Source organism: Xiphophorus hellerii, chromosome 14 (assembly GCF_003331165.1).
Source record: "Xiphophorus hellerii strain 12219 chromosome 14, Xiphophorus_hellerii-4.1, whole genome shotgun sequence".
Taxonomy (NCBI): Eukaryota; Metazoa; Chordata; class Actinopteri; order Cyprinodontiformes; family Poeciliidae; genus Xiphophorus; species Xiphophorus hellerii.
The window spans coordinates 13,778,120-13,796,833 of NC_045685.1; the positions used below are offsets into that span (position 1 = coordinate 13,778,120).

At 42.1% G+C, this 18,714-nt stretch overlaps 3 protein-coding genes across 6 annotated transcripts; 1 reads left to right on the forward strand and 2 right to left on the reverse strand.

Moving 5' to 3' along the window:
• Nucleotides 1-13: 13 nt before the first annotated feature.
• Nucleotides 14-3,219, reverse strand: LOC116732256 (Y-box-binding protein 2-B). Of its 2 annotated transcripts, XM_032582306.1 has the most exons (9): nt 3,094-3,219; nt 2,318-2,381; nt 2,210-2,243; nt 2,051-2,140; nt 1,729-1,971; nt 1,551-1,642; nt 1,275-1,473; nt 1,046-1,189; nt 14-975 (listed from the first exon to the last, which is right to left on the reverse strand). In XM_032582306.1, the coding sequence occupies exons 1-9, from the start codon at nt 3,170-3,172 to the stop codon at nt 937-939; spliced, it is 984 nt and encodes a 327-aa protein (XP_032438197.1). In that variant the 5' UTR covers nt 3,173-3,219; the 3' UTR covers nt 14-936. The 2 variants fall into 2 exon arrangements, with proteins under 2 accessions (XP_032438197.1, XP_032438198.1); XM_032582307.1 differs by lacking the exon at nt 14-975 and having other exon boundaries at nt 1,096-1,189; nt 1,271-1,473.
• A 3,301-nt stretch (nt 3,220-6,520) lies between these two features.
• On the forward strand, nt 6,521-12,913 carry LOC116732261 (eukaryotic translation initiation factor 5A-1). Of its 2 annotated transcripts, none has more exons than XM_032582313.1 (6): nt 6,521-6,852; nt 8,707-8,876; nt 10,548-10,652; nt 11,327-11,458; nt 11,549-11,621; nt 12,311-12,913. In XM_032582313.1, exons 2-5 carry the CDS (start codon nt 8,709-8,711, stop codon nt 11,609-11,611), a joined length of 468 nt encoding a protein of 155 aa, XP_032438204.1. In that variant the 5' UTR covers nt 6,521-6,852; nt 8,707-8,708; the 3' UTR covers nt 11,612-11,621; nt 12,311-12,913. The 2 variants fall into 2 exon arrangements, with proteins under 2 accessions (XP_032438204.1, XP_032438203.1); XM_032582312.1 differs by having other exon boundaries at nt 6,522-6,852; nt 8,704-8,876.
• On the reverse strand, nt 12,914-18,668 carry gps2 (G protein pathway suppressor 2). 2 transcript variants are annotated; one of them, XM_032582303.1, is made up of 11 exons: nt 18,486-18,663; nt 17,515-17,632; nt 17,082-17,191; nt 16,872-16,984; nt 16,718-16,797; nt 16,208-16,287; nt 15,859-16,030; nt 15,669-15,752; nt 15,461-15,537; nt 14,524-14,613; nt 12,914-14,429 (listed from the first exon to the last, which is right to left on the reverse strand). In XM_032582303.1, the coding sequence occupies exons 2-11, from the start codon at nt 17,606-17,608 to the stop codon at nt 14,337-14,339; spliced, it is 993 nt and encodes a 330-aa protein (XP_032438194.1). In that variant the 5' UTR covers nt 17,609-17,632; nt 18,486-18,663; the 3' UTR covers nt 12,914-14,336. The 2 variants fall into 2 exon arrangements, with proteins under 2 accessions (XP_032438194.1, XP_032438196.1); XM_032582305.1 differs by lacking the exons at nt 12,914-14,429; nt 14,524-14,613 and adding an exon at nt 14,638-15,019 and having other exon boundaries at nt 15,409-15,537; nt 18,486-18,668.
• Between the last annotated feature and the right edge of the window lie 46 nt (nt 18,669-18,714).

Here is an 18,714-nt window from a genome sequence, read left to right on the forward strand (position 1 = left end):
AACTAAACCAAAGTTGTGATATTGGCAAACATGTTTTATTAGTTGGCATTCCAGGTATTGACATTGCACATAATCCCCTCCAACAAAAAGGAAACCTAAAACTCGAGAAATAAAGTTATTTTCTCCCCCCCATCAATCCATCCAAAGCCGGAGATGAAAGGAGCGCAACGCTTCAACCGATTCAGGTGGTACCAGAACTAAACTGACTTCCAATGCAAACCAGCAGCTGCACACCTGCTTGGGCTTCCCCTCAAATCAAATTTAAAAAGCCAAATAAAAAAAACAAGGCTGGTTCCTCTGAATACCTGATCTACCCGTATTTGGTCAGTTAAAGAAAATGTTCTTCTAAGAGGGGTTGGAATGACTGAGCCAACAAGCAGATTGTCCTTTCCCATTTTCCCCTTCGCTTTAAAGCTTTTTAACTTTTTAATCACACACACTCATCGGTATCACCCTTTCTAACCTGCCGACTCCTCGCCAACCAGTCGCTATAGCTGTGAGAGAGAGAGAAGAGGGGAGAGCAGTGCATGTTGTGAAAGAGGTCCAGCTCTCAAACCCCAGGACCTACAAGAAAAACGCAAAGGAGGCACAGGGATTTCAAACGGTGAAGAACCAAACGTCATATGCCTCTAATCCTGAACGAGGATTAGGCTGGTCTTTAGTCCTGGTTTGAGGAACAAAAAAAAAAAAAAATGTTTTGTGTTTCAACTAAAGTTTAAACTTAAAAAATGTCCTTAAAGACTCCATAAAAATTGTTTTTATCCCTTTAATGCCAGCATTCCACTTTAAACCAGTCCACGTCCGTCGAGAGACCACCCGTTTGTCCCATGATGCACGAGCGGCGCAATCTCAAACTGTCCGAAGCCAGGGTCACTCAACTTTCTTTGGCATCAGGTCCCATCTTCGCCCTGGGGGCTGAGACAAGCCTGGCTGCAATCACTCTGTTGGGGCTTCTACTTCTGGGGCGACCTCCGCCTGAGGGAAAACAAATTACAATGCATCACAGAAAACATACAAGAACACTTTGTTATGCTCCACTCTTTACCTCAGGAGATTTTGGTGTTTTAGGAGAAGTTTTAGGAGAGGTTTTCGGAGACGACTTTGACGATTTGGGTGTAGATTTCTCCCCTGTTGGTTTTGTGCTCTGAGGAGGGGTCCCAGGCTCCGAGCCAGACTTCTCTGTGTCATTCTTCATGCAAGACAAAAACCAAGTACATTTAATAGAATCACTTATTCAGAGGATTTTTGTTTAAAAAAAAAAAAAAACAACTTGCTTTTGATGTTGAGGATTCAGAGTTCCTCTGCCTGCGCCGTCTGGGCGGCCGGCGTGTTTTCTGGCCTTGGTCTTCCGTCGACGTCTCGCCGTTGGTCTGGACACCCTCAGGAGACTCCACCTGTTTTACCTCCGCCTGCTGTTCCTTGCCTTCTTCTGAAGCCGGAGACTGTTCCGCAGGTGGGCGAGGGTGGAAGGGTCTAGATCGATGGGGAAAGAGTTTAAAAAACAAAACTGGTATGGACGTTGGCACATTTAAGTACGACTTTAGGGTTACCTGCGGTAGGGACGGAAGAATCTGCGCCTTTGTGGCATCTGCTGTGTCTGGTCACCTTCAGCAGCTCCATCTTTTTCCTCTCCAACTTCCCCCTTTTATTCCAGCAAAATTTAATTAACACCAAAGTAAAACAAAACAACCTCCCCCTCCCCTAAACATTCAGTCTGCTTTACCATACATTTTGGGCACTAAGTCGAGGTCTGCGTGGCCTACGTCTCCGGGGTGGAGGCCTCGTTGCCCCCGGCTCCTCCGTTTGCTCCCCTTCTGGTGCAGGAGCTTGGTTATCGGCCGGTGTACTCTGATCTGCAGGACGAGGGTTGCGGGGGAAGAACCGCCGACGGAAACGCCGTTTGTTGGGAGCGTAGCGGCTGCCCTTAACCGGAATGCCACCCGGACCCGTAACGTTGGCCGCTTCCGAGCCCTGTTGGGACAATGCACCAGTTCTTGAAGAGGCTAGAGCTTTCGATGCTAGAAGAACCCAAACATTCCTTCGTTCTCACTTTAGTTGCTTCAATTACGTCAAACTCTACGACTTCCCCATCTCCAACACTTCGGAGAAACTTTCTAGGATTGTTCTTCTTGATGGCAGTCTGGAGGAAGAAATCAGTCAAAGGAATGGTTCAATCAAAGCAGGACGAAGAACCAAAACTTAATCCTACCTGATGAACAAAGACGTCTTCTTTAGTGTCATTCCTGCAAGAAATTATAGTTTAGCAGTTGCACCAGGTATAGGGACACTTAAAGTGATACATAGTACGAAGTGGTACCTGTTAATGAAGCCATAGCCGTTACGGACGTTGAACCATTTCACTGTGCCTTGAACTGCCATGGCTGTAACAGAAGATTTAACAAATCGTTTGTTTTCCCCCTTTTTTTACATAAGACATGGGAATACAGGCCATTTTACAGAAAACATGTCGTTATCTTGCCCTCATCATCAATCATTAACAGTCAGACTTTGAAACCAGGTCTGATCTGGGTCAGGAGGGAGGGACAATACAACCTGTTTAACACCTTCGGGAGGCTAAAGGCAAGAGTCATGATTCATCAAACAATGATATCAGCTTTTGTCAGGAAGCCGTTTCTGCTGGAGTCCACCTAAGATACCGTTTAATTGGTTCATGTGTTGCTTGGGGAAATGATTTGCAGCTGTGAGGACCTCACCATATCTGGGTCATGCGCTCACAGTGTCAGGAGGGCAATATAAACCATCTGATTTGAGACAAAAATTAGGCGCACTCAATGCGATAAATAGATTTAGTATCAATTGAATTATTTCTACAATATGGAGATTGGACGTATATAAGTACAACACGTGTCACCCTGTAAATGAAGCCATATTGATTTATTTATTTTTTTACAGAGCTCACCTTGTAACTGGGATTGCCCAACCATCCTCACAACTTTCACGCGTCAAAGGATTGCAACATAGCTCAAGACTGTGAAAGCGCACAAGTATTAAGAATGGGACTTAATGCAGGCAATGCGCCCTAAAACAACTAACCAGACTGGTTTGCGGCTCTTCCACCCTCTCTGTACCCACCTATAACCTTCCTCTCCGGCTGAGGCTGGTCTTCCACCGGGGCTGGCGGTGGAGAGCTCGGCGCCTCGGAGTCGCTCATCCTGCTGCTCTAGTTGGGGACTGCCGCTCCTGCTGGTTCCGCTGCTCTCGCCCCCTTCCCTGTGGATCCCCAGCAATACTTGAAACTTTTCTGCCCGCCTCGGTTTAAGGTTTTATCTCGACGTCACCTCGCCCTGCCGGACGCACGCCGCGCCCTCATTGGCTTCACGGGGGCACGAGCTGGAAACCGATTGGCTGCGAGAAGTCGGCAAATTAAACGGGAAAAGTGGCAGGTGGGGAACAGGTAAGAGTGAGAGGAGATGATTTCTGCCACCGGAAGTGGAAGGAAGTTTGATCTAAATCGAGTTTATGACACGTTTTTATGCACACTTTAAATGGCAAGTGCTGTTAAATTTCAATCCAGTGTTCAAGACAGCCTGCAACGAGCCACCGGATTATAATCTCCTATTTTAAATTGTCTTACACCTGGATTTAGTTTAACTGCTTGAATGAATAGATTCAGCCGGATAACATAAAAAATATTCCTAAAAAAACACATTTAAAAATATGTTAAAGCTGTCACGAGATTTTTCATAAATTAACCTGATGCCTTTGATGTGAATCGAAATTATCTAAATGAAACCAAATCTAACTGAATTAAACTTTGTTGACCTAAACTGACAGGGAATGACAAAATGTAACTCAAAATGAACTAAACTAAAATAAACTGAACTTGAAACGGAATTACTCGAGCTGAAAAAGAACTGGAAATGAACTACGGGGAAATGAAATTCAGATTGAATTGAGATTAAATTGATTAAACCTTGATTAGCTAAACTGATGGAGGTGGTCCAGAAACATCTGAACTAAACAGAACTGATTTACTTGAAGTGAACTGGAATTGAACTGAGTTAATCCTACCAGAGTTGAATTGAACCTAATTGAGGTGAAGTGGAGTTGGATTAAGCTGAAATGATCTGAACTGAATATAACAGAACTAAATCAAATGGAGTGAAACTGAACTCAGTGTAAATCAGGGGTCTCAAACTCCAGTCCTCAAGGGCCGCTGTCCTGCAGTTTTTAGATGTGCCACAGGAACAAAACACTGGAATGAAATGACTTAATGACCTCCTCCTTGTGTAGATCAGTTCTCCAGAGCCTTAATGACCTAATTATTCTGTTCAGGTGTGGTGCAGCAGAGGCACATCTAAAAGTTGCAGGACTGCGGCCCTCGAGGACTGGAGTTTGAGACCCCTGGTGTAAATGAACTGAATTGATTTAAGATGGATTGATTAGGCCTTCCCTGCTTCCTGGTTATGTTTTTGGTGCTACAAATATCAAAATCCGCTCTCTCTAGGCTATTTTTGAGCTCTACATAGAACTAAAGTTTTAATTATCCATTCAGTTGTTTATTTGTGGCACAGGGTGTTGGTGTTCAGCATCCTTGCGTCACTTTCTGTATGGGGAATGCATGATTTCCATATGTATGCTTTGTTTTTAAACGGTGTTCTCCAGCTTCTTCCTAAACCTCATAAGTGCTTGCTAACATAGCCAGGCTGATATCACTCAGAAAAGTTGACTGTCAAAGTTTCAATTAGATTTTATTGTTAGATGCTTTCTGGGAAAAAAACTTACAATTTTTTTTTTTTTTATCTCTGCGATAAAAGTTGGCTTTATAAAACAGCAGTAGCTTAATTCACATTTTGCCTTTAAGTGCAGCCTGCATAGGTCACTGCACTCCAATTTCAAACCACTAAATTTAACTCAGCCTCTCTAAGAAGAGCCAAGTTCAGCAGCACCATTTGCTGGACACTTGTGACCATGAGACCAGAGCAAGAAAATAGTTACAAATATAGATTGAGATTCCTGGTGGGAGAGGAAATACAATAAAATAAAGCTTGTGGGGATGATGCAGGGAAATGTATAAAAAAACATGTTGAGCTTGCAAAATCTCCAACTGCATCCCGCATCAATAATGTATAATCTTAATAAGGTGCGCAACAGAATGACACCTTTTAGCTTGAAATCCGCAGAGAAATTGTAAAAGCAGAGCAGAAATAACGGGCGCCATTTGTAATTTAGACTCATAGCGTAAACAATATGTATCAAATACTTTGCTGAATTTGTAAACGCACAGAGTGTGGCGCCTATCACACGGTAAGAGTCCAGGAAGGGAAAACATGAATGGTCCATGTGCGATACACATCAAACTGTTGAGGTTTCTTTAACGGGCATCTGCGAGACAGAGGCACCAAGCTACTGCCACTTAGCCAGAAGCTAACAGGAAGAGAGGCAGCTCTTCAAAACAAAAGTCTTTTAGCGGGCAGGGAGGAGAAGGGGGAATTAAGCAGAGATACAGCGACGATTAGCCTTTGTATTAAAAGTAGGAACACACATTTAATGTGTATAGCAATATTTCGTGACAATACTGTTATGATTATTAAAAAGCTGGTTTTCTGATATCAACGTGCATCTCTAAAGCTCAAATTTGACCTAAATTTGGTCCATATTTCCTAGTAAATTAACGTGCAGACAGTGTGGCCGTAGAGCAGCAAGAAAAAAACCAAAACATTTATCCAAAAGATAAATTAGTTTCTTTAAAGAGGTGAATGTATAAGTCAGACTTGACCAGATCTAAAGTTGTGGAGAAAGCGTATTGAAAAGTCTTGGTGGAAGTAATTAGGCATAAGGTGATTTGTACTGTGTCAAATGTTTTCTCTATAATTTAATTCAGGAGTCTGCAACATTTACAATCCAAACTCAGTTTTGACCTAAGGCCAGCCGCATAAAGCTAGCTTAGATTTGAAAATGTTACATGGTCTTTTGATAAAAAAAAAGACAACTTATGATTTTTAATAAATTTCAACTCTAGGAAATTTGTTGTTGATTCTGTAGAGCCACCATTTTATTCCTGTGATTTGCAGAATTCTTGCAAAAAGCGGATGGGTATAACTTTCTTCTTTGAGAAATAGTCTGCGGAAAATGACACAACAAAGTTTCCAAGCAATTGACAGGAAAAATAGATCTGCAAATCAAGGGGTTTTTTTTTGTTGTTGTTGTAAAAATTCAGTACGTTTATTCCACAAAACTTAGTATTATAAAACCATTAGTTATCATTTTTAGTTATATTGAAAGCCACTGTAAGTCCAAAAAGTCACTGGAGTTATATACTTTTTAATTCTTGAGGACCTTAGAGATTTTTGTATTCAATAAGGGACAACAAATGATTGTACTTGATATGTAGAGCTATGACGCAAACTAGAAGAAATATTCCACATATCTTATTTTTTTCTCAATAAAGGCTATATAGCCCAGTTAAAGAAAAGCAGTGTATTGTGAGTTTTGTGAGTGTTTTGTTGTGGTAGAGCCAACAGGAAGTGGTTGCTGTAGATGTTTCTACGTTTATTATGTCCAAGCGGTGCTGGGGAGCTGGATGACAGCGGCAGACAGAGGGGGAGAGAGGCTGCACATCGCACAAACCACCGGGCTTTGGATCCGTTTCGGCCCGGCGGCTGCTTGGAGTGGTCGCCTTCCTCTGCTGGAGGCAAACAGCAGTCTGGATAACACTGAGGGGGAAGGAATGAGTCAGAGAAATAATAAAAACATCAGCTAAAGGCTAACTAATACAATAAAAAAAATTTTAAAAAGGTGAGAGCGGCATCGTCTTGGAGGAGCAGAGCCGGGAGCAGAGGCCGGGCCGGACAGTGACCACAGCGGAGGAGCAGAGCCATCATCTGCGGGGTAAGTTCCCCTCGTCCAATAATGCCCAGGCGTGTTTGCGCCTGGGCAGGAGGTTTCCTCCGCACAAGACAGGCTGCAGCGCTCTCAGTGCGTCTCTCCTTTATGTGATTTGTTATTGGATTTAAAGATAGATAAATACAGCCAACATTTTTGGTCCATCCGGCGGGGAGCAGTTGGACCTGCGTGCGCAAGGCGCTGCCTGCCGGAGCCACTGTTACATTAGTGTTCAGCTGTTTGCTGGTTCCTGTCAGTGTTACTGGGAGGAGAGGGGGCAATAACATAGCTGCCACTTTAGCTCCTAAAGGCTGGCTGTGGCGACCAGGAGGGCCTGAGCCTGGGTGCAGGCAGGCGGCATGCCGGTCCGCTGAGGGCCGCAGTCAGATGAGCTCACAGAGAGAGAGAGAGATGAAACATATCGAGAGCAGAAATGTTGAGAAATACACCACGGCTGGTCCAGTACATTGTAAAAGGTTTAACAGGATCACTATAATTACACAACTTAAAAAATAAAAAAACATAAATATGCAACACCTTACCAGCGTTTTATACCATTTACAGAGAGGACTGAACAGCCAGTGAGGCCAAAAAAAGAGAGAAACTAATGTCAAAACAAGTATCCAGAAGTGATTCCGATTCTCATCCACATGACGCTGTGATCCAGAACACTATCAACAGTCATTGTAAACACAGAGTCCAGATAACACATTGTACATTCAGCTGAAGTATTTAAATAATTGTTGAACATTTATTGCGGTCCATTACTGGTAAACTACATAGACAACAACTAACTGATGTAACTCGACTGATAAGGAAGTGAGTAAAATCACCCAGTTACTGTTTCAGTGTTTCAACTTGACATGCAAGCAATGGAAAACAAGAGAAAATGATTGTTTGAAGGGACCAGCAGCTCGCTGTTTTCAGTCTGGAATGAAAACAGTTTGTTGTGTCACACATGGTTTTCATTCCTGTTTATTCGACATCGTGATGAAAATTCACCCTGGTGGGACGAGGTGATTGAAATCACGAGGCTCTTATTTATCACCTGGTTTAAAAGGCAGAGAACGGCTCAGTCGAATACGAGACCCCTGGAAAATTAACCGGTGGGTTTTAGAGGATTTTCATTAAACCCCCAAGTGTGTTTCTAACTGGAAATGAGACAATCGTCTTGTAAAATATAACAACACGACACAGAATGCTTACTGAGCCCATTTCCACAAGGCTCCTCTGTGTGTTTTGCGGAGGGATTGACAGGCACTCAGCAGGAAGCTCTCTGCAAGTCCTCATGCAGTAGGAACTGAGACCATCGTGCTGCTTTAGCCTGGACTAAATTGTGTGCAACGGTTTGATCAACTGTCTCATTAAACAGCCAAAATTGAGAGACATAAACCCAGAGAGTTTTTATGTGCTGACAAAAATCATGTTTAATTTAAAAGTGTGTTCAGGTGAAAGTACTGATCTTCGCTATGCTGCAATAAAACATGAGTAATTCCCCTGTTTTGTATAAAAGTGACTAAATGAGCAGTTAAAAGGTGTGAAACAGATCCTTCAGTGTGACGTTTGCATGTGAACCTTCAACATGCTACTGCGAGGTAACTTAGTAGAGATTTAAGTTTGCAGTGAATAAGGGCGGGTTTTTGTCCTTTCAGCTTTAATATGAAAGGTTTTGATTTTAAAACCAGCATTTTATTTTACAGTAACTTAAAGATAATATGGCTGATAGCAAAAGAAAAGAGAGAGAGAGAGAAAAGAAACAGTCTAAACAGTGACATTCATCAAAAACAGCTTGGTTTTGATGAGTGTGTGTGTCCTGCCGGCGTGTGTGTGTGTGTGTGTGTGTGTTTGCCTGTGCAGCAGCCATGGCAGATGCAGAGCTGGACTTCCAGACCGGTGATGCCGGGGCGTCTGCCACCTTCCCCATGCAGTGCTCCGCGCTCCGCAAAAACGGCTTCGTGGTGCTTAAAGGTCGACCCTGCAAGATCGTTGAGATGTCCACCTCCAAAACCGGCAAGCACGGCCACGCCAAGGTAAAAAACAAACAAACAAACAAACACAAACAAACACAAATGCAGGATCAGATAAATTGGCAACTGTATACAGGTGGGGGGTTTAGTCTAGATTTAAAGGCACTCAGTGTTTCGGCTGTTTTGCAGTTTTCTGATAAATCGTTTTGACGTGTTTTTCATGCATTTGTATTGTACAGTACAATTGAAAGAATGAACAAATCTGCCAGATGAAGAAGAAATAGCTACACAAATATGCAAACACTTAAACTAGTACGGAAATGAATCGGCTTTTGATTTCATTTCTGCATTCAGTCTTCAGTAAGAGTGAATCTGATTAACTGTAGATACTTTAGATATTCGTTCATTTCACTTGGCCGAAGCAGAACGACTTCAAAGGATCAAAAGGAACTTATTGCACCAAAGTACGAGCCAGGAAGAAGAGTAGAGAAAAAGCCCACTGCGGGACACAAATCAACTGGGGCACGCTCACAACGCTCTCTGATCATTTGTATAAAACTTGTGTACATGAGTGAACATGATAGAAACATGTCTGAGAGGTTGACAAGAAGCTAAAAGCAACACTGAAGGAGCTGTAGGATTTTTGTTACGAGTTTTGCAGGTGACATCAATCTGCTCTATTCTCCATATGTGTGGAATAAGGAGTTCAAAGATAAAGAATCTCTTCTCCTATAGTTCAGTTAGAATCTCCTGAAAGCTCGTGGGAGAACCTATTATAGACGTAAAACAAACCTGGACAGGATATTAATGAGATATTTCTCAACAAAGGTGGAAAAAGTGTCGATGCGTTGTATATCCTGATCTGATCACAACAGCATTTCGTTTTATCAATACGAAATGTTTCAGATCCACTTTGGAGCAAACGGTAACGCAGCATGGACATGTCAGGCCGTGATCCGTCTCCAAATCCTCTCTCATTAATATCGATGAACATTCGGTCCCTATAAAACCTGAGTGTTTCAGGTCAGAGGTGTTTTAAAGGGGCGGCGTTATGTATTGTCCAGGCACACAGAGCCTTTTTATAGCACAATCAACTAACTGCGCTATATCCAGTTCTAAAAAATTCTGCATGTATCAAACATGACTTAAAAGAAACGTAACTTTGCAATTTGACACTTTAAAATTGGGCCTCTGCCTCTTTAAGAAGCTCCTACTCTCTCTGACACGCCGCCATTAGCAAGACATCACAGCAACGCTTCTCATTATGCTATTAATCAGGTTATTAATCAGGTCTTTAGCTCGGCAGACTCACAGTTCCACCAGGCGTTTGCTAATTGCTGCTGCCACTAGTTTGAAGGAGCCGAGTCAGGCAGTCGCAGCAGAGCAGAGCAGAGAGGAGCTTTGTGGAAACAGGCGGCGCTTTGTGAGAGCAAGTGTTTAGTCACCCCCAAATGGTTGCCATGGGAGATTCAAGGATATCTCAAACATTCGCGAACGAATCAAAGCAACACTCCCAGCACGTTTGTTATGAGGGAAATGCTGTTGTTTATCATTCCAACATTCTTTTGAGCTTTAACATGATATGAGGCAAAAAAAAAAAAAAGTCGATTTTGACATAATTTTACATAAATCCTGATTAAATCGTAGAAGTCAGCTCCCCCTCTCAGTGTAAACACTTGAGTGTTTTGCAGAGATCTGTATAAATATTCCTGTGCGTCTCCTGTACCTGTGCAGGTTCACCTGGTTGGCATCGACATTTTCTCCGGTAAGAAGTATGAAGACATTTGTCCTTCCACCCACAACATGGACGTCCCCAACATCAAAAGAATGGATTACCAGGTGAGTCCATCCCTGCTGGCCTCTGAAAACTTCTTTTTTCTTTTAAGACTTAAACATTATAACAGCACAAATGAGAATCTTTTTGCTGCACAAGCCAACACAAAGGCGACACAGTTGATTGACGGCATATTTTGCTGGATTTTATAAATGTGGACTGGCTGGTCGAACTTTTGAGAAAAATTTCTAAATACGTATAAAATAAACAAAATTAATGTTTAATACCAACATTTTTGACCTAAAGAAGGGAGGTAATATCAATATCAGGAAATATCAAAAGTAAATAATTATATGCCCCATTTTTATGCTGTTGTATCTTTGTACTCTAGTAGATGCAGTGGAAATTTCTAGAACTAAACATTGGAACATAAAGGTTAGTGGCTGCAGGACAGACTGGGCTAAAACACGATGCTGGATGGGGAATCCACACAGCTTGCCAAACTGTAAGCAGCAGGTGTTGAGTTTCCTGCTAAAGTGAAACCACGCAGTCCCAGCGCTGGAGATGTATGTGACTCAGGTCATGTACACATTTTTAGATGCGTTGTCACCTTTTGACCCTTTTACATGTGCTAGTGGAGCCGTTTCCTGGTGGCAGGACTGACCCAGCGGTGTGTGTTAACGTGATGCATTGCAGAGCAAAAAAAAAAAGATTACAAGTTCATGTTCCTCTTTCACAGCTGATTGGGATCCAGGACGGCTACCTCTCCCTGCTCCAGGACAGCGGGGAGGTGAGAGAGGACCTGAAGCTTCCCGAGGGAGACCTGGGAAAGGAAATCGAGAGCAGGCACGAAGCCGGAGAGGAGATCCTGGTCGGTAGCGTCACCTCGGCGCACGCTCGTTTCCTGCTGCAGCTTTTCCTCCAAAGAAACGTTCCCAGTCCCCTTCTCTCTCTTTTCCAGATCACTGTTCTAAATGCAATGGACGAGGAAGCTGCAGTCGGTATAAAAGCCTTGGGTAAATAAGCCACAGCAGGTAAACACAGAGCTTGCAGCCGCTCTCTCTGCCTGCAACTGACCCTGAGAAAGTTTGGTCTGTAAAATGTTTTATGTGCTTATCACCAGACGCCAGCATGTTGTAGTTCAGGTAAAAATGTTGATCTAAAACCTGCTGCTTTAAACTGCTGATGTTTGCATTTATGCATATTTAATAAGAGGGGGGTAGAGTACCCAAAAATTGTAGTCAAAGAGTAGCACTACTTCAACATGTTTTTACTTAAGTAAAAGTAAAAAGTAGCCAACCAAGAAATGATTCAAGTTAGAGTAAAAAAGTGTTTGGTTAAAAAGGTTAACGGTTAAGTTAAGTGGACATTCTTTTGCTTTTGAAAATAATTCATGTACATAATTACAAAATAACAAAATCAGGCAAAAAACATTTTTCCAAATCAGTTTCTTTAGATATGAAACATGTTGAACTGCAGGCAGGCAGGCGTGTGTGTGTGTGTGTGTGTGTGTGTGTGCGTGCGTGCGTGCGTGTGTGTGTGTGTGTGTGCGGTGAATGTTTGGTTAAAACAAGCTTCTTCTTCATCCAGTGAAGTTACTCACACTGGGCAGAGGATCCAGAAAGTAAAAGTAGTAGAAATTACTTGGAGTAAGAAAAGTATTTAGCAACAAAGCTACTCAGGGTAACTGATCAAAACATTCCTCTGCTTAAATCCGTTTCAGATACAAACGAGACGCACTGGACCTGAAGGAGAGGCTAATGCATCGTCCACGCTAGTCTCCCTCCCTTCTCTCTCTTTCTTTTCTCCATTCTTGCTTTCCGCCTCTTTGGGTTCAACTAGACGACTTGAATAAATATCTGGAAGCAACTAAAAAAAAAAAAAACAATATTGATGTACGTGCACACAGAGTCCAGACGGGAGTCCCAGACTGGTTTTGAGTGGATCCACAAATGTGGTGTAGCAACGCCACCTTCAGGGACGAGCTGTAATCACGCTTCTGTTTGACAAACTTCTGCTGAATCAAGGGCTTCATCTCCAGATCTACAGCGAAAGGAAACGATTTCAGAGAGATGACGAGCGTATTCTGCCGGTGTTCGAAGTTATTTATTGAGGAGATGTTGTGCAGAAACCTTCACGGCTCTCCGTAGAAACGATTCAAATGTTATTTATTGTGCTCCCAGGTTCTGATCCAGGATCTGTGGACGATCTTTGGCAAGTTTGGTTCCGTCTCTTGTGTTCGTACAGCCGAACCGTGCAGAATCTCCGCAAGACCAACACACACAAAAAAAACAAAGCTAAACGTAATAAAGATGATGCAAACTGATGGGTGTGACTTATTGTTTATTTAGCAAGTTTTAAATGAATGCTTTAAGCCAGTTAATGCTGCAGAGGATGACAAAACAAACAGCGACGCTCCAAAGTACGAACACAAAGTTTACGAGCCCGAGTGGGGATCACCAGAGTGAATCTATCCACATGTGAGTCAAGAAAACAGGTCGGCGTAATAGAAAATAACAGTTTGATACACGTTTAAGACCATGAAATGGTTTCAGAGCAGTTTCAAAATAAGCTTCCTTTCAACTGAGCCACATCTGGAGGTTCGTTTCACAGCTGGAAAAAGCAAAACCACTTCTAAGAGAATAACTGAGGATTTACTGTGAAACGAGGTTCTGCTCATTTCACATAGAAATGCAGGTGGGAGGCGGAGCACCACCAATGATCTTCCTGAAACATTACTGGTTGGAGTAACTTATATAAATGAGTTAAAAAAAACAAAACATCTGCAACATGCCCACTTAAACATTATATTGGGATTTTTTCGCTTCCTTCATAATATTTACTCTGATTGAAAATGCTTTTCGTGGTTTGTGTTTCACACAGGAAGATGGTCGGTGGCGCACCGCCTCCCACCTTCAGTTCTGATGTACTTATATTTACTTTTTTGTAATAATTCTATCCAAAATTGACAATGACTAAAAGTTTAACAGACAACTCTTCACATAGTCCTCTGACGTTTTTCAGATTGAAGATGTTGAAGGCAGTAAAAGTCAAAGCTGGTCTTAGTCTGTCTAGCCGTTAGTTTTAGCACCTGAGTCCAAATAACCTGGATTTACACAAAAGATTGATAACTACAGATGTCATAAGAATTGTATGTTGCAGGTAATATTCATTTCTTATAACCTTTTAGCAGAATTTCACCTTTAAACTTCCAGTTTCATCAGAACTAATTCACAAATTCCTTGTCTTTTTGTTGCCGTTTTATGGTGGTTTCTGTATGAAATTATCAAATTTTAAGTTGGAAAAATTTAAACATTCCACAAGGTTGGAGGTTCAACATATAAAGTTGTTCAAATCGGCAATTTGGCATTTAATAGAGTACATTTAAAAGTATGCCCATCCTTTGTGGACTTAAACATTAAGTTCTAACAAAATGTTTAGGTTTGAATCGAATTCTCTTGTGCGCCCCCTGCTGGCCACAAGGCTCTCAGCAGCAGAACCTTTAATGAATATCTACAAATGTCACTCATTAAAGGATAAATGAAAGAAAGGAAAAACAACGGAAACATGTGAAACCTAGCTTTTCTTGTTATCTTATTAAAAGTCAAAATAATTACATTGTGAAAATTATAGTCATTATGGCACAAATCAATCTATGTTTCTATTTTAAATCCAGAGTGATCCGCCATGGGTTCCTCCTCAGAGTGGTGAAGCTGCAGTAAAAGAAGAAAGATGAAGGTGGCCGTGTTTTACTTGCTGTGGTGGTAGAACCTCTGCCCACTCTGGCTGTGGGCGAGGAAGCTGTGACGGGGGGCTCCCTGTGGGGAGCTCTGAAACGGAGTCTGAAGACGCAAACACAAAATATCACAAAAAAATGTTTAAATTTTAAAAATGAGAGGTGACCCAGGAGGGAAGTGGGTGATGAGGAAGCCTCACCTTGGCTGTGGGGATTTGGACCATGGGTGTGGGCAGCAGACCTGAAGCAGAAGGATGCATGGCAGAGGGATGCATGGGCCTCAAAGCTCCCTGACGGAACAGGAAACGGAACAAAACTACAATCACGTTTCCATAAAATGGAAGTTAAGGTCAACAGAAGTAACATTAACGTTGGAGTCAACGTTTCTGGGTTTAGTACTAACGATTAAAACATTTTTACCCCGGAAGATCCAGCGTAAACAAAGGAGTGTGGCTGCAGAAAACAAGCCTGGTTCGTGGGACACGTTGCCATAGTAACCCGTAAGCTATGAGGGCAGACGCTGCAGGTCAAACTGAACTACAACTTAAACTGTAAGCAGACCGGGTTGCATTTTCCATCAGTAGTGAAATCCAAGCCGAATATGAATTTTTAGATTAAAAAAATCAGAGTCGCAGCGACAGTCGAAACTGCTCATCAGGTAAGAACAAAAAAACCCAGTGGTCCGGTAAATACATACAGTACAGACCAAAAGTTTGGACACACCTTTTAATTCAATGAGTTTCCTTTATTTTCATGACTATTGACATTGTAGATTCACACTGAAGGCATCAAAACTATGAATAACACATGTGGAAATATGCACTAAACAAAAAAGTGTAAAACAACTGAAAATACCCCTTATATTCTAGTTTCTTCAAAGTAGCAACCTTTTGCTGTGATTACTGCTTTGCACACACTCTGCATTTTCTTGATGAGCTTCAAGAGGTAGTCACCTGAAATGGTTTTCACTTCATAGGTGCCCTGTCAGGTTAATAAGTGGGATTTCTTGCCTTATAAATAGTCATGAAAATAAAGAAAACCCATTGAATTAGAAAGGTGTGTCCAAACTTTTGGTCTGTACTGTATATTCGGTGTGATTATTAGATTTGTTGTATAAACTGAACAGACTCGACTCACTGCATCTGTAAAGCCTGACTGCTGGTTGGCATGTTCCAGCTGCTTCTGCAGGGGTATCGAAGCTCCAGAGATGAATCCTGCAAGAGACGCACAGGTCGCAACTTTTAACACGTCAAATCAATTTCTTTAGTCAAAATAAAGTCACGTTGAGATCTTTCTGCTATTCATCTGGGCTGCAGCTGCTTGTGCTCAGGTCAGCAGAACTCACCAGGCTGGGAGGTGAAGTGGCTGTGAACAGGATAGCCTGTCTGCTGGTGAGGGAGGTACTGCATGGCTTGGAAAGCAGACGCTCCTGGAGATCAAAATGTTAGAAGAAGCCGCAGATCAGTGGAACAATGCAAACACACATTTAAAAATAATAATTTTTTTAAAAAAGCGAAGTAAACCAAGTTCCTCACCTCTGATCTGAGAACTGCTGGCGAAGCTAACGGGCACAGAGGGTCCGGGGGCGTAGGTGGAGGGGTGCTGGGATGCGGCCACGCCGTAGGGCTCGTGGACCCCCTGGCTGCCGCTGAACTGGCCGTGTTCTGCTGAGCTGGAGCTGAAACCGGGCGTCTGATAATGACGGGTCTGACACAAGAATGAGATGGAAGCTGAATAAAATATTCTGCTTCTAATGACACTAGACTTTTAGGATATATAGGTCAGCCAGTATTTTTTTCTCTGTAGTTCTGGTGGTTTTATTGTTAAACACAAACTGGTAGGTGGATGATTTTATTTCAGCGTCCTCTCCGGTTCTGTACTTACTGGGATGACGGAGGTTGGGAACAGCTGCTTGCTCCGCTCTCCCAGCAGGGCGCCGGGTCGACTGTGACTCACTGGACTTCCTGGACAGACCGAACATTAAAGCTGCTGTGTTAGAAGAAGCATTTCCCCCATTATGCATTTCTTCTGCTTTTACTTGTAGTCAGTTTTACAAGCCGTGCCTGTAGAATCAAGAAGCCACGAAAACAGAACCCGTCTGACAACGTGAAGCAGGGTGAAAGGTGTCAAAAAGCAACAAATCACGTCATCACCCAAAGAAATTCAAGACCAGACGAGAAACAAACACTGAAATCTAAGAGTCTGTAAATTACTGGAACAAAGACATTTCTAAGATCATTTTATACAAATAAATAAAACATGGAAGAGTGATTAATCTTCCCAGGAGTGCTCACTCTTCCAATATTACTCCAAGAATCGATAAGAATTCTTGGAATTCTTAGCTAAAAATACTTTTCAGCTAAAAGTAACCCGGATGTCGGTTTGTCTTCTCACCTGGGATGCTGAGGAGGTGCTGTCCTGAGTGCATGGACAGACTGGGCTGGTAGCTGGCTGATGTCAAGGTTGTGATATCGCTGAAAATGAAAGAGGAAAGCGGGTAAAACACACAACCTTAATCAGAGAATAATGCATCCCGACGGGTCGGTACCTCTGCTCCTTCCTGCGTCTCTTCTCCTCCTCGTGCAGAACTTTCTTAAGCTGTAGAAAAAGCTGATGTTTCTCTTCTTGGAGTCCCTGAAGTTTCTCCTCCATCTTCATGACCTGGTGTTAATGTAACCAAAAGATTTTTTTTCACAGAATCTGTTCTAGCTTAACATGCAACTAAAAGACACATAGTGGAGGAACCACAGACACGGACCTGTTCTTTGGTTTCCTCCAAGGACATCCTCTCCTCGATTTCTTTTGTCCTCTTCCTCTCCTCCTCTTCTTTCAGCTTCTGCTCCATCATTTTGTCCACCTCCTCTTCCTCTAAAAATTTTAAAACATGCAGAAATGCTTATGCATACTGAACCAGAAATGGTGGAGCAGCTATGGTCTTTTATAAAATATTTTATAAGAAAGAAATGCTAAGAGACTGATGAGCTGTAGTGACCATGTTTGAGGGATCAAATTCAGAAAGTGGAAGATTATAACAATGCAAATTAAGAGTGAGAGAGAGAGTTCCCACTTCAATTGAATTTCAAATTCAGACAATTATTGGAAGAAAAAATACAGAGTTATGTGAATTTATTCTTGAAATTACAGTATTTAGAGTTCTTCTGGCTGTTGGAACAAGTTTAATTTGTATTTACCTTGTCTCTTGCGCTCCCTCTCCCTCATTATATGCTTATGGAGGGCTCTGGCCATCGCGTTGGACAGCTTGGGTCTCTCCAGCAGGGCGGGCATGGTGACAGGCAGCGGAGGGGCCAGCTAATATGTTTGAAAGGCACAAGAAACAACATGAGAAAACTTCAATGCATGTAAGGATGTGTTCTCATGAGCGCAAGATATAAAAAAAGGAATTAAAAATGTGCATTTCATATGGTTTAGTGCAGAGGATTCCTGGATTACCTCTATGGTATAGACCTTAATGCCTTCAGGACTTCCTCATTTCTTAATCATATACATTTAACAAAGTGTTGGAAGAATTACTGAGAAGTTGCGGATCAAAGAGACATGACAGCATCACTACAACTGCAGATATGATGTAAATCTCTCTTTCTGAGTCTCTTCCTTTCTGCGTGTCCATAGCCTACTGTTGCTCACCCATTTTCATTAAGGCAGTTTTGGTGGAAAAAAAATAAGTTCAATTCGGTTCTGCCTTAGGGTCGGTGTAAATTATACCAATTATCTGTATATACCTGCATACACATATAAGTTAATCAGAAACAATGCTTTTTTCATATCTTTTTATTATTGCTAGACGAATACACACTTGTAGTCAAACCTTAAATGCATGTTTACGGACAAAGCTACGTCTAAACTACTGAAGAAAACCGAGTTAGCAAGCGGCAACGAGCTAAATGCTAAGCTAACATTGGCTGTAGCTGTTATCAATTACGTAAAATGAACAAAGGCAGGGTCATTTAAAATTCATATCAATGCGTCTTGATGTTATTTGCATCACATAAGTATAAGTAACTTTGATACATAAACTCTTTCTTTAAAAATGTGACGTTTTAGCCACTGCTAGCTAGCTGCCGAGCTACGTGGCCCATCTTGTTGTATCCGTCTTAATGTGTCTTCGGTCTCACAGTGTTAAAACAACTGAAGAAAAACTTACTTTTGTCGATTTGCAATGCGTATAATATGAACCTAAATTTCAGCTGTTTTCGGCGTTTTACTCCGGATAACACACTAGGAGGAAAGAAATAAAACTCCTTATTTTTCTTCTATCTTTTTTACGGTTGGTAAGCAGCATATGCAGATGCATTGCCGCCACCTACTGGGCAGGAGAGTGAATGTCTCCGTGTGTAGAGGGGCAGGGCCCGGTTCCTTGGTGGCCCGCCTCC

Excerpts from the sequence above, each read along its gene's own strand:
- LOC116732256 (XM_032582306.1), bottom strand. The coding sequence starts at position 3,172 with ATGAGCGACTCCGAGGCGCCGAGCTCTCCACCGCCAGCCCCGGTGGAA. Across the intron at positions 2,382-3,093 it reads GCCGGAGAGGAAGGTTATAG|CCATGGCAGTTCAAGGCACA; the intron begins GTGGGTACAGAG and ends CTTCTGTTACAG. Across the intron at positions 976-1,045 it reads AAACACCAAAATCTCCTGAG|GCGGAGGTCGCCCCAGAAGT; the intron begins GTAAAGAGTGGA and ends GTTTTCCCTCAG.
- gps2 (XM_032582303.1), bottom strand. The coding sequence starts at position 17,608 with ATGCCCGCCCTGCTGGAGAGACCCAAGCTGTCCAACGCGATGGCCAGA. Across the intron at positions 17,192-17,514 it reads GAGGGAGCGCAAGAGACAAG|AGGAAGAGGAGGTGGACAAA; the intron begins GTAAATACAAAT and ends TAAAATTTTTAG. Across the intron at positions 14,614-15,460 it reads AGTCAGGCTTTACAGATGCA|GGAGCTTTGAGGCCCATGCA; the intron begins GTGAGTCGAGTC and ends CTGTTCCGTCAG.
- LOC116732261 (XM_032582313.1), top strand. The coding sequence starts at position 8,709 with ATGGCAGATGCAGAGCTGGACTTCCAGACCGGTGATGCCGGGGCGTCT. Across the intron at positions 10,653-11,326 it reads TCAAAAGAATGGATTACCAG|CTGATTGGGATCCAGGACGG; the intron begins GTGAGTCCATCC and ends CCTCTTTCACAG. Across the intron at positions 11,459-11,548 it reads AAGCCGGAGAGGAGATCCTG|ATCACTGTTCTAAATGCAAT; the intron begins GTCGGTAGCGTC and ends TCTCTTTTCCAG.